This window comes from Magallana gigas, chromosome 8 (assembly GCF_963853765.1).
Source record: "Magallana gigas chromosome 8, xbMagGiga1.1, whole genome shotgun sequence".
NCBI lineage: Eukaryota > Metazoa > Mollusca > Bivalvia > Ostreida > Ostreidae > Magallana > Magallana gigas.
The window spans coordinates 24,249,237-24,262,930 of NC_088860.1; the positions used below are offsets into that span (position 1 = coordinate 24,249,237).

The 13,694-nt window shown below is 35.5% G+C and overlaps 1 protein-coding gene across 2 annotated transcripts in view; it reads right to left on the reverse strand.

Annotated features, from left to right (window-relative positions):
- Positions 1–2,053: 2,053 nt before the first annotated feature.
- LOC105346677 (fibroblast growth factor 18) overlaps positions 2,054–13,694 on the reverse strand; it is a 28,012-nt gene continuing 16,371 nt past the window's right edge. For both annotated transcript variants that reach the window (XM_011455378.4, XM_011455376.4), the window contains exons 2-5: positions 12,938–12,989; positions 7,268–7,433; positions 6,421–6,524; positions 2,054–3,889 (exon numbers count right to left, since the gene is read on the reverse strand). In XM_011455378.4, coding sequence (XP_011453680.2) covers positions 3,530–3,889; positions 6,421–6,524; positions 7,268–7,433; positions 12,938–12,989 — 682 coding nt within the window. In that variant the 3' untranslated portion in view covers positions 2,054–3,529. The remainder of the gene's footprint in view (positions 3,890–6,420; positions 6,525–7,267; positions 7,434–12,937; positions 12,990–13,694) is intronic.

Genomic DNA, 13,694 nt, shown 5'->3' on the forward strand with positions numbered 1-13,694 from the left:
GACAGGATTCAAACAACTCGTGGTTCTGATAGTACCACTAAAAAGATAAGTCAGTTGATAAGAATATACGGATGTTTCTGTAACGTTCAAGTCTCAACCTTGAAGCCAGTGGTAGCTAAGAAATGACGGACCCGGTGTGCGTACTTTTGTAGAATGTTATTATCTGCCGAAAAAAAAAGCTTTCAAATTTTTTTTTTCATAGGATCTATTCTTATTGAGGAAATCGGGCGAATTGTTTTTATTTGACAGTAAGTTATCATTAAAATTCAGACTGACAACGATTTATTGCATCGAAGGCATATTAAAATTGTAGACAGGGTGTGTGTTGTTTGGTTGGGTTTTTTTTGTTCTGACCTTTTTTATATTGCAGATGGAAAATCATTTTACATCCAATACTTCCGGCGCAAATGCGGAAAAAAGTGAACTGTCTCACAATTAATAATTTTTTTTTAGCTGTTTTCACATCCCCCGATTTTTAAATCTTACAGAATAGTCTTACATTTATGTTGTTCTTAAAATTGAAACTGTGTATATATTTATTAGAAAAGGAATAGATAAAAAAAGCTATATTTTTTATGTATCGATAGTTTCCTAATATTGCATCGATAGATATATCAGACCCCCACAAAGCTAGTTTACAAACATTGAGATGTATCAGTTTGTAGTTTGTAGACATGAAAACAACGTTGGTGGTTGTGCAATTTCGTCATAAGGTATGTGTGTGTCGGAAATAAAACATGCTGTTTAACAAAGGATAAACCAAAACATTGATTCCGAGCGATTAAGAATTAATTGAGGCTGCGTGACATTAAAGGACGGTCTATCGAAGAGATCGCTTTTAAATTTAGTCGGGATTAAAGTATTACATTCCCCTTCGTAAACCTTACACTGAGCCAACTTCTGATCGGGAAAGTGTTGCCTTGTAGCGTTTGGTGTTTGAACGAATTTCACCCGAAGAAAACAAAAATCAGGAAAAGCGTTGTCTTAATCTTTTTCCCAAAGGAAAAATTAATTTTCGCTATGATTTTGCAAAGGTTTTTTTTTTTTAAAGAACTCAGCAAACTGTTGAAGTTTTTTTAGATAAAGGAATGAATGGGGGAAAATGGACTTGTACTTTAAATAATAAATATGTACATGTTCAACATGAAAAATGAGTTAAGCGTTGCCATTTATTTTGCTTTAATTTAGAACGTTGTCATAAGCACATTTCCTGTAATCCCCAAATGTTAGCGAAACGGCATTTCAAAAGACTTTCATAATGGCCACCTCTGGCAGATGCCTCTGCTGGGGCGAGAGGACTTGCCAAAATTCTTAAGTCCTTCAGACTTCTCTCTCACTGCCTACCCACAAAACGGTTAATGGGTGAATAAATAAAGCCTACAAGCTCAGTGGCGTTTGATTTTAGCGGTTCGTGGAAATCGGATAAAAACAAAGATATGGTCTCGTTACATGTTGAGTGGACTGTTGTCGACAGATTGTAAGACCGTGCATTGCGTTGGTATCACACGTGTCACAACACTGTATGGACCCTAACAACTGTCACATTCATCAACCTAAAAGTCAAATTACACTCTACATATTTTTAAATTTTTTTATATATTATTCCTTTTTATGGCGGAGAATATTAATATACTGTTTACATTCATTTCTAAAAACAGGGGAGGTCTATATACTGTATCTTTTTCTTTCTCTGTGTTCCTGACCTCATTTGTAACTTGCTCCGAGATCTCTGTCCTCCATTAGCGAGTGTAACATGAAAGCCTTTGGTGGTAACATATCAGTATTCTGCCTTCTTTTCGTAATTGGTCAAACAGGTAGGAGACCACGTAATAAGATATATTTATCTCGTTTCCGACCGCTTTTTTATATTATATAACAATGATTGATTAGACGTATCACACCGAATATTTGTGGTCTCGCCTGGTCTACATTGTAATACACCAATACTTTGTATTCGTCAACAATACACACACACACACACTCTCTCTCTATCTCTCTCTCTCTCCAATAATTATTATATCTATCGGGTGGAAAAAAAGCAACAACAAACAGATAATGTTGGATAGTTCAATTTTAATTGTATCTACTGCACTATGTGCATTAGGTACGAAGTTTATGGGACAATTTTAACATAGATATATACAAAATGTAATAAATATTCTTTGGTAACAATTACATATCTTTTACAAACAGTAACCATGAAAACAAAACAAAACATTGTATATCAATACATATAGGCACCATCGATATTTTTTGGACATCTATAAATAGTAACAAAGGTGATTACTTTTAAACAAGTGAAGTCATGTGGAAGTGACAAAACTTTTTTTCTTTTCCAAATACCCGGAAGAACATCTTTTATCGCACTTACTCCTTGTCTAATAATTCTTGAAGTTCTTCTTTGTTTACGTGCAAAACATGGCTAAAGGATTTCAGTGATGGTAAAAAATGAATTTCTATTAATATCATGCTTCTAGAAAACGAAAAAGACAATTCGAAAACGATTCTAGTGCTTTTGATGACGACCCAGATATCTTCCTATTAAGTTTTAAAGCGTATCGGAATGTTTGACCTTACAGCAATGCCCCTGTCGCAAATCGTTCTCATCTTCAACTTACTGGCCATATCACATGACTATTACAATATTCAACTATTTACGATGGATTTCCAACAATCTTTAAGCTACCAGTTATTGAAGTACAAATGTTAAATGCAAAAAATGGCGATACAGAATAAATTACAATGAAAATAAGACACAGTCGAACTGGCTCTCAATGTACTATTAAAATTTCAGATTAATTTAGACGATAAAGATCAGAATAAATAATTACAACAACAATAGCGAAAAAAATTTAGATCAGCCAAATTTTTACAATCAAATATTATAAAATAGATTTTGCTTCCGGAATGTTAGATGAACAAAACTCGGACATATTGACGTCAATACGAACATGCGCTGGGCATGCGCTGACACTGTGTATACCCGTGTTGCCGAAAACATATCTCTTATAACTTGTCGTTCCAAATAAAAAACCTTCAGAATTGATCAGCCCTGTGATTTGGACTCCGTAGGGACGGATCGTTCACTTCAGTACGGAGCAGACAACAATGATTTGTATTCAATATCAATGCGCTCACACAACATAGTCCATCATATTTTAATGCATTGAACAGTTTGAGTTACGGCTTAAAGTAAGGTAGCCTGACCCCCATGTGTCTATTTACACCTGGATGACTTATACAAGATAAATATTGCATTCAAATAATTGTTTGAAAGAAGTCAAGATCTCCTTTCTATCACAATGGCGACCCGCGTGGGTCAAGAAAGACGTTACTTCACTGCTATGCTCATTTTACAGACTTCCGGGGCGGAATCACCAATTTTCCACTCGGAATCCATCGCTGCTTACGCATCACCTCCAGTCCGTGGGTTCCCCGGAGTGCATCGGGAGAATAGTTCACACCACATCGTCAAGGAAAAAATTCCAAGTTCAAAAATTTGAAATCCTAAACAAAACCAAGTGATTGTTCACCTTTTTACACCATTACGTGTCTTTTGGCTCTTTCTTAGTCTTTCTTTTTCTCTGCGCCGATTTTTTTTGCGTTTTTTATGTCTGATCCTGAACTTTCCGCTATTGTTAAAAAGGTAATTTTTTTTCTTGTTAAAGTCAAAGGGTATTGTAATGGGCGTAGGATTTAACAGATCTAACGAAAAGTGGTGACATGGTTCCTGACTTGGTTTTCGGATAAATCCGGGCAATTTCTTGCCCCTTTTCTTGAATCCAATGGACCATTCTGGTTTATCTCGGAGTTTAAACGTATGATACCCATCTCCCGTCAGATTTTGAGAAAAATCGCAACTATGTGGAAGAGATTTTGGCGGCTGAAACTGAAATTAAAAAAAATATGAATAATTAAAAAAATGTCTCCATACTGCTACACGTACATGTTGAATATGCTAAAAATAAGACTTTATTTTTGCTTTACATCCATACAGTTAAATTTATGCAAAATGTGTTTCATAATATATTCTAATCATTTGACCATTTTTATGTTATTTTATACAAATAAATGCACATGTATGCACGTCTTATCAATCTACATTTGACTTTGTGTTGATATTGTTATTGGAAAGTTTGTCTATGATAAGACCATACAGAAATAAAAAAAAAAAAGTATAATTGCGACTTTTGTTCTATTTAATTGTTTACGCGTTTTTAACGACCACGTGGAATCGAAACTTAATAGCATGCCCATGTTACCGAGAAACAGGGTTAACACGTCTTTACAAAGAAGAAAATCATTTTTCCATTAAACAATGAGCACGTGTGAAATAGCGGGTGAACGGTGGCCATCATTGGGTATTGTTAAAGTCCACAATAACCCTATTGTCTTTATCAAATTATTGACAATATCTTAAGAGACACCTGTGGGGAAGTGATATATTTCTTGACCTTTGATCACCGGAAATAACTTTGCTTTCAGTGTCGTTGGAATTGCAAAGAAATATTTTGCATGCAGTGAAATTGACCTCGAAGGGTTTGTAACATACATGCTTTAGGAATGTGAAATGTACATAGAAATGAACAGAGGTTTGATCATTGTCAATTCTTATGCATGATTTACTACCTAATACTGAACTCTAAAGTTAAATTTGATGAACAGAACATATTCTAAATAAACAGAAAGTTGACTGCCCCGGAATTTTTTCCTCCACGTTTGACGGCGCCGCCAAATATTCTCACTTGTCCTGGTATTTGGTGGCACCTAAACACGATAAATTGTCACACAGATGACAAACCTATCAAAAAAAGTTTCACCCCGACTAAAAACTTAATCCGACGCTCTCTGCCTCCCGGAGAGTGCAATCGCTGGGAGGTATCGCGAGCACTGCTTGGGGTCCCCGCAATTCAGCTCCAAGGTGCAAAGGTCCAAACATGTTTCCAATACTTGAAAAGTCAAAGGGTCACAAAACAAATGTAACGAATTTGATAACATCGTCAGATTTGCAAACGTCGCATGCATAAGTCTGAATTCCTGTTCCTTGTCACCTATCCGGTTTCTGATGCTATATTTTTGTTGTAAGATTATACCGAACAATACTGTTCTATTGTTTTCCCGACATACAACCGCTTTACGTGTATCACTAGCTGCGCTACCTTAACTCTTATGGCGATATATCTGGAATCTTTATTGAGTAAACAAAGGTTTTAGGTGACATGTTGTGTCTCACAACTAAAATGTCAGATGTGTACAAGTCTAATGTTATGACAGGACAGGGTACAGGCACGAAAGCATTAAGGCGATTTCAAAAAGTCTACATGAAGCCTGAAAGGCCCTTCGCCATTGCCTTTTTCAACCAACACAGATTTCACTAAAATGCGGTTGACAAAAAGTGTTATTATGATCCAGACTTGTTAAAAGCGTTTAACTACACAGCTGGTGTATGACAAAATAATATCAAAATTAATTTAAATTAATTCCGTCAAATGGCATTCTTTTACAAATTAATTAGTATTTACTTGACTATCATTCGCTGTGGTTTCACTCGAGTTTTTATTTCATGGTCTGATGAGCATGCGCGACAATCTTAGTCTTGGGATTTGGCGAGGCGTTTGATTAGCGGTCTTTCCTCTACAAGAAAGCCAAATCTCGAATACCTTAATTCTCTCGGTGTAATCTTTAGAAGTGCGTCTAAAGAAATGAAATGCTGACCATTTTATTTCCTTCAGAAAACCTATTTGGAACACAGGTGGGGGGACCTAATCGGATTAGGGACGAACACAGGTGCACCGTTCGGTATGAAGTTAACCGCACGAGTCAGTTCCTAACAGTGTGATTTGAAGAATTATACCTGAACATTTAATAAAGGATTTATTCGACTACTTTCCTAATTATAAAAAGTCGGAACGTAATAAATTGGTCAGTTGCGAATATTTATTTCCGGCTTTCATTCGATAATCTTCCTCTGAGAATTAACCAATCCGAGGATTGTCTTAGTTCTATTTATTCAGCAACAACCAGTCTTATATGGCCATTAGGGGCGAGGAAAAGAGTTTGTTCATCGTTTAACCCTAAACAAAACCAACAGTCGTCACATAAGGCTTTCTTGATAATGCATGTAAATTAGAAAGAAAAGGTCTTTAACTTTGTCTGACAAACACAAAAATTATAGTATTGTAGATTAAATATGCATTTTTTCTTCATTTGAAGTCGGCTTGGAAGAATTATCTATGTAAAACTGTGAATTAATTAAGCGGAGACTCAAGACACACTTTTTCGTTGGTCAGGAATTGGTTTCAAGGTCCAAAATTTCGGGCTTGGAACTACATGAAATAAGCATGATGATTGATGATATCGATGATGATGATAATGATGATGATGACGATGATTAAGATGACGCCATTAAAAAATACTAACCCGAGTTCGCAGCTTGCCTTTCTTGTTGAAGCACAGATATAACTTGTTTGCCATGCCTCTGATGCGGATGAACCCGCCGTCTATGGAAATAATCGTGAGGTTAGCTGAAACAAAGGATGTAACAAATGTTTATTTTCAGTAATGTCTCTTATCAACCTTATAAGTTTAGTGAACCCGTATTTGTATTGAAAAAACTTCTGCGTTTTGTGATAAGCATGACTACATGTGTTTATGGTATATCTGCTGGTGTCAGTAAGTGAAAACGAGGCAGAGGTCAATGCATGGCAGTCTGATATTGTCATTGTGTACAGACGTTATCGTGGTAAATCATAATTGTATTAAAAAGAGGACCGCCGCATAAGATACGCTGCTCATTTATCTGGCCCTGGTACACAAGCGGTAAATTTTATAATCACATATGGAATTTAAACTATCTCAACATTTCATAATAGGCAACTTAAAAAAATGCTTGAAGGATGCTTGTGTTAATTTCAGATCCTACAGGGTATAATAACTAGATGTGCATGTGGGTAAACTTAGCAGGTCTTGAAATTTAAACCACCCTGCAAGATCCCCTTCCCTCTATTTATTCAGACTTCTCCTATTCAAGATTATGTCATTTTCACACTAATAGTTCCGTCCCGGCGATATTCTATCAATGGAGGAAGACATTTTTATCCTTTCAAAATATTTTTATTTCAAATAAAACGTGTGCAACCTCTTAAAGAAGAATGCTAAGTCAGCGTCAACGTGGTATTTACAGGTTACATCTACCCTTCATGTGTATAATTATTGGAAGTACACCAACATGTACATGTTATGTGCTCCCAGCTTCAGTTAAACTTACAAAATTCGCTATTCCTCGACCCCCTTGCGTTCACGCCCCTAGAACCTGGTTTGGTTATTTGGACTAACTTTTGCGAACAGAAATTCCACAAAACGGCTCTTTTTTCCAAACTGTGCTCTCCTTTTAGTTTATCGGCGATATTGTCGATTTTGAAGTCTGGAAAACCCTGAAAAGACAGAAAAGTTTACATTGAAACAATGGTGCCTTCTTATAAGAATAGCAAATTGCAAAAAAGAAACAACAAAACACCAAAACCAAAGACAGTTTTATGATAAAACGGCCCAAAACACTTTAGACGGTACATTTTGTGCCTGTTTTAAATATAACACCGTGCATTGACATCAAATACGAGTGGTGTCGTGTAATTAAAATTGTTAGAAGTTAACTTCATTATATAACGCCATAACACGGCATAGAAAAGGCTACTTTTCAAAGCATTCATGTTAATGTAAAATTTGATGGGATTTCAAGAGAATGTCAATTCAATGGAGCCGTGTTTATGGCTTAACGATCCTGTGAGAATTCAGACTTAAGGGCTTTATGTACATTACTGATCTGTAAGTCACCCAGAAGAAACAACATTAAAAATACTTTCAGATATTCGAAGACGACAGGGGTCTAATATTTTTTTTCTAAAAATTTTTTTTACAAAGAAAAAGATATTTGCCGTATTTGTTTAAATTGACTTGTACAAACCTAACCGCCCTTTGATTGTTCAAATATTAGCAACATTTGTCATCGGCGATAATTGCTTTAAATGCATTAAATGCAATACTTAATTCCGGAAGCTCACAATGAACAAAATAGTTCATCAAGGCCAATGGGAACAAACCAACAGTTCAACGTTAACCAAAAAAAAAAAAAAAAAAAGAGAGAGGCATTTTTATATAGAAGGAAATTATTGAAAAGCATATCCCATGATGGAATGGCAAAACCAGGTGTGTGGGAAACACGTACAAATGACCTTCATTAAAATTCACTTTCTTTTCATATTCCCATTCTAGGGGTTAGGGGTCCCTCTTCTCAAACCTGCTTCTAAGTATCATTTGATTTTTAGTTCTATGGCTCATGCTGATTGAATAAAGAATCTTAGAATTCATTATTTCTTTTAGTTCCCATTGAAACACGGTTCATGGATATTGATATAACAAACTTTTGACTGAAATAAACCATAAAGATAAGACCAATACATCATTTTTTTTAAAAAAATGTATCCTTCTTCAGTGACTGCGACTCTTAGACATAAAGTATATTTTCAAGAAATGGTTTGTTCTGTTTGGTGCCGTACATGGGGAGGATCAAAGTTTAGCACGCGGATACAGGTATAATTACAAAGCAATGAAAGTGTCGCTAACTGAGGCAGAACATCTGAGTGTCCCACGCTATCAAGAAGTTTATGAAGATTGAATGAAACCCGTTTTAATTGATGGAGCCTTATTTCATCAAAATATATGCACATATTTTGCCAAACGTTACCATGACAATCCAAATTAACACGAAATTTTCACCTGAGTTTTTTCTTCTTCAAAGAAAAACGTGAATGAAAAGACTTTACAAATAAGCCGTGAGAATTGCGGGTCTGTTATGGTTTATTTTCTGAAATGACTAAATACTCGTCATTTTCATGTAAAAATGTGTTTCGCCAAAAAGAGAGAACGGGTCAGAGTTGAACTCGTGCGCACTGACTAGAATCGTCCAATCTGTGTGCATTGATACGGTCGGTCTTTTGAAACGGGACCCGTTAATTTGTTAAGTCGCATGTTAGACCTCCAGTATAGCCAAATAAAAAATAGCTTACATCCACCCGCTCGTAAATCACAGACCAATTTGTGAACGAAAGGGGACCATGTTGTCAATCGGAGATAAGAGATCGATACAGTCCTGTAAAACGCTTACTCTCTTACACTTTGTATTTCTTTTCTTATTCTGTAACGAAATGTAAAGTGCTGGTGGTTGCTCCCAACAGAGAGAGAGAGAGAGAGAGAGAGAGAGAGAGAGAGAGAGAGAGAGAGAGATGAATATGCGATTCCAAATAAATTGTCTGTTACGATGATATCATATATTCGTCCCGTTTTATTAGCTGCGTTTTTGAGTAATGAATATATTTGGAAGCAGATACTTGCTTATTAACTTAACCACTTGTTCAAGAGTTTTTTCTAATTCCTTTAAAATTTCAAACGGTGCGTTATCGCGCCATTATAATGGGTTTCTTTTGAAGTAAGAAATTCTACAAATTTCACGTAAATGTGATGCTTTTATTTTTTAACGCGTTTATCAGAATTATTTATCATCCAGTTTTAATCCAGTGCGTTTTCTTATGCAAAACATTAAAAAAAGCTATGAAAAGCGTATACATTCCAGAGCCGCGATATGAAGATGTCCCCGAGTGCCAGCGTTATGTGGGTATATTTGTTTTATTTATTAAGACTTGATGGGAGTGGAGGAAATACTTTACTATCTAGGTCTTGTTAAGAGTTCTTAGTTGGTGTTTTAAAAATTTAATGATTGTAAGATATGATAGAGCAATATAGATAACAGGCTACAAAAATACATATAAAAAATATCGCAATCGGTTCGAACTTATAACCATTGCAAAATTTTACCGAGTCATGCCACAAGGTATAAAGCCACGTGCTTTAAAGTACATGCCAACTTCCAGACAGAAACACTGCAACTCATCAAACAAGTACTCGGTTTATGGTTATTATACATTTCACAGTTGACTTTATAGCGCATAGCTGAATAAGTTTTCAGTTTTATTCTGGTAAAATGTGGGAGATAGGTTCTATTTTTCAACATGGATTCGGACGAAAGATCAGGGGCCCGTCAGAAGAATTATTTTATTTTTTTCACAGTCCCACAAGCTGAATGTAATTATGCAGACGAATAATTTGCATGTTTTATTTATGGTTCCCTTTTCTCCTGCATATATCTGTCATTTTGAGGAATGTTGGATGGTACTTATGCTCCTTAAATGGCAAAGAGAGAGAAAGGCGCAGCCTTACAGAGAAAACAACACATAAGTAGCAACTTACAAGGAGCTCTCTGTGGCTCCACCTTATTCCTATCTGATATATCCAGTTATGCATATTCTCTTCTTTTTTTTCCAAAGTAGATATAAAAGATTCCTCTCTATATTAATATTGTTCCGAGCACGCTCTATATAAAAATGTTTAAAGTCTTCGACACTGTAAGAGGGGTCATGTTTCGCTTTGAAGTTGTGAAATATGACCACTTTATAAGACAGTATATTAGAAAATAATGAGAGAGAAAGAGAGAGAGAGAGGGAGAACGGTTCTATTTTAATGTATTCTTTTCAGCTACTTAAAAATTTTGTCATTCAAAACTTAGATTGGACTATAGAGTAATCTTTCCCTGGCTTGGATTCGACGGTCAATTGGTCAATATTTGTCGAGACGTAAAGCAAATAATTAGTTTAAGAAAACAATTGCTTGTATAAAAGCTAAAGTCCATTCCCGCAGGCTGACGACGACCAGAAGATAGAATGCCTGAAAATCTTTAAGGACACTGCTCTATATAGTGTCAATAGACGAATTACTTATTGTTTTGATTAAAGTGCTAAGGTTTCAATTTATAGCATTAAAGTTGATTGCTAATTTTAGTGAAAATTCCCCCGATACTTTCTATACACGCCCGTGACGTAAGCAAACCAAGACGTTATTTCTAGCTCGATGTTCTTTTACAGATAAAACAAAATAAAATACATCGAAGACGAAAAATGTTCATGTCTTTCTTATTAATACATGTCTACAGCAATCGCCAATAAAACACGGCTTGGAAATAGGTCATGTCTTGTAAAGTATCTGTGAGAACAGATAGTTTCAGTAACGTTTACAAACACGGTTTATTCAAGAAAAGAAAGAATAATATATGAATTAAAATATTATCGCGACGAATGGCCTCTGAAGTGTTTATTTTTAATTGCCATCCAATCATTTTTACATTGAATGATTTGTACTCAAATAGCCGGAATTGATCCTCAGTACAAACACTTGAGTGCGATCAGCGGGCTTAGTGAAATGGGTCTCGACTCGGTCCAGTCTCTGAACATCCAAATGCCACACACGATGCCCTCTCTAAACACTGGTGTATAACTTGCCGAGGTCAGCTGAATGCTATGTTAATAATCAAAGTCTATAGCTGTTCAATCAAATTGATTGGTTTTGAAAATAAACAAAAATTCGATTGACCTTACAATGAATACTGTTTTGATAGGAAAGCATGAAACGTAGTGCGACTGTCGTTTTTATATTTGTTATAAAGGAATACAACAAGGAGACCCGCTTGGCTCTTTTCTATTCAAGGATTGAAGGACTAGTCTAGACTAATTGTTTTCAATTACTGCATTGTAAAAACTGAACAGGGCAATATTTTTTTTAAAAATCAGCAAAATACACAAAAATTCCCCCGAAAGCAGAGCAGATAAAAAAAGAACCTTGACTGTTCCTGAAACGTGCCTCTCCATTTAAGGCAAGTGATTGCCTATATCGTTAATTGTAACTCAATACAGATGTTACGACACCATTGCTGTGTTACATGGCTTTAAACAATAGCACGGTGGATCATGTACAAGAGTTTTCAAGTGCAACAGTTGTAAACCCATGCACTTCCTCTAGTCTTATTTTAGCCAATATTAAAAAAAACGGTTTGGGGAAAAGGGTTAGACTTAGGGTCAGTGGTAGCTGTGAAAGTGTATCGGAGCCTGACTAATAATTCCACACAATTGTCCGTAATTCACTTTAATAGCTTTCTTATGATTTTGATTAATGAACACTGTGTAAGGTTTTCTAAGCATCAAATGTGCGCCTCACTGGTTTTTGCCATTTTGCGTGTTTTGCATGGTCGTCAAAATAGAGGGCCTCTATGCTTGTATGATAGTTATAAAACACGAAACACGCCTTCTTCTCCAGCGCTTTTACACGAGAACAAGTTGTTTCGCTCAATTTTGTTTTTTGCAACATAACCTACATATTTAATTTCAAGGTTTTCTACGGAATTGCACCGATGATGCCATTAATATATCAGTCACCAGTTTTTTTTTTATTCGAAAAAGGAAAGCCAAACATACTAGCTTTCTTTTCTTTGGGAAAAAATACAGTTAGGATGGCACAAGTGCATTTTGGCTATCTGATCAAAATGCAAACCGTGACCGTGGTCCAATTTTACGACAAACGACGTGAACCGGTGCTTTTACAACATGAAATAGTTAGATAGACCAGTTTACGACGCTTAATAAAAGATAAGGTAGACCGACATTATGAAAATAAAAACAAAGACAATACTTCGCCATATAATAAGTCATCTTCCCTTTGCAAAATATCTTCACTTTGTTTGCCTTCCCAATTTGATCTTGAAGGAGCATTATATCTGAAGTACTTTTGAAATAAAAACGGCTTCTAAATAAGTAATAATTTTTGATATGGAAGACGTATGGAACCATTATACAGTATGGCTGTTGAAACTCAAGTTGGATTAATACGCCACTAGCATTAAGATAGAAAGGGACAATTGTTTTGTACAATGTCAGTTGAAATCAAATCAAACAGCCGCATGTTTTAAACAAATTAATGAGCGAATAAATGAAAGTTAATGGATTTCTTTGTTCAACATACTAGTGACCTAATTCTGAGCAAAATCATTGTCACTTACCTGAGAATCTTTCACAAAGCACAACAGTAAAATGAGCAGCAGCAACAACGACCTGCAAAAACATAAAACAATAAATGACGTCATCCAGTTATGATCTCATAAGTACCAACAACTTTGAAAATATCCATTAGGTAAAACGGCGGTTTCGCAAATGAAGTTTGTCGAAAAATCACAAGGACTCTCCTATAACACTTGGAACAGCATGTCAGATCCCTGTTATTATCACATATATCTGCATCAACTTAATTTGGGCAACATTTTGGACAGATATAGTTTTTATGTACGCTTTTTTTGCCATGAACCACACTATTTGGGAGAAGTAATTAAGAATAAAAGGACAGTTTGCATTTTATTTAGAACTTCGCAGTAAAACGTACTTTTGTAGAAATGGCACAAAGAGAAATTGTATGTCTCTGTAATTTGGTCGAAATCACGTGAATGTATTTATACATGTATGTGTACACAACTTGTATATTAAATAAGAAACTTAACCTGCTATTTCCGGAATGCAGATGAAATGCTCAACTAACTTAACAAGAAGAGTCTTTATTGGTTTAATTTATAGTCCTCATGTTTCCATGTATGTTGATTCTGTCAAAATACTACCTTTACTTCACTTTTTTGAAATACAAAAATGCGTTTGCTCGATTTAAGGCGATATGCTATTTATTTGAAATTGTGACACTCTCATCAATCAAAGGTTTGTGTTTGCTCTGCATGTTTGGGTACTTTTAAGTGGGGATTGCATAATTTTCTC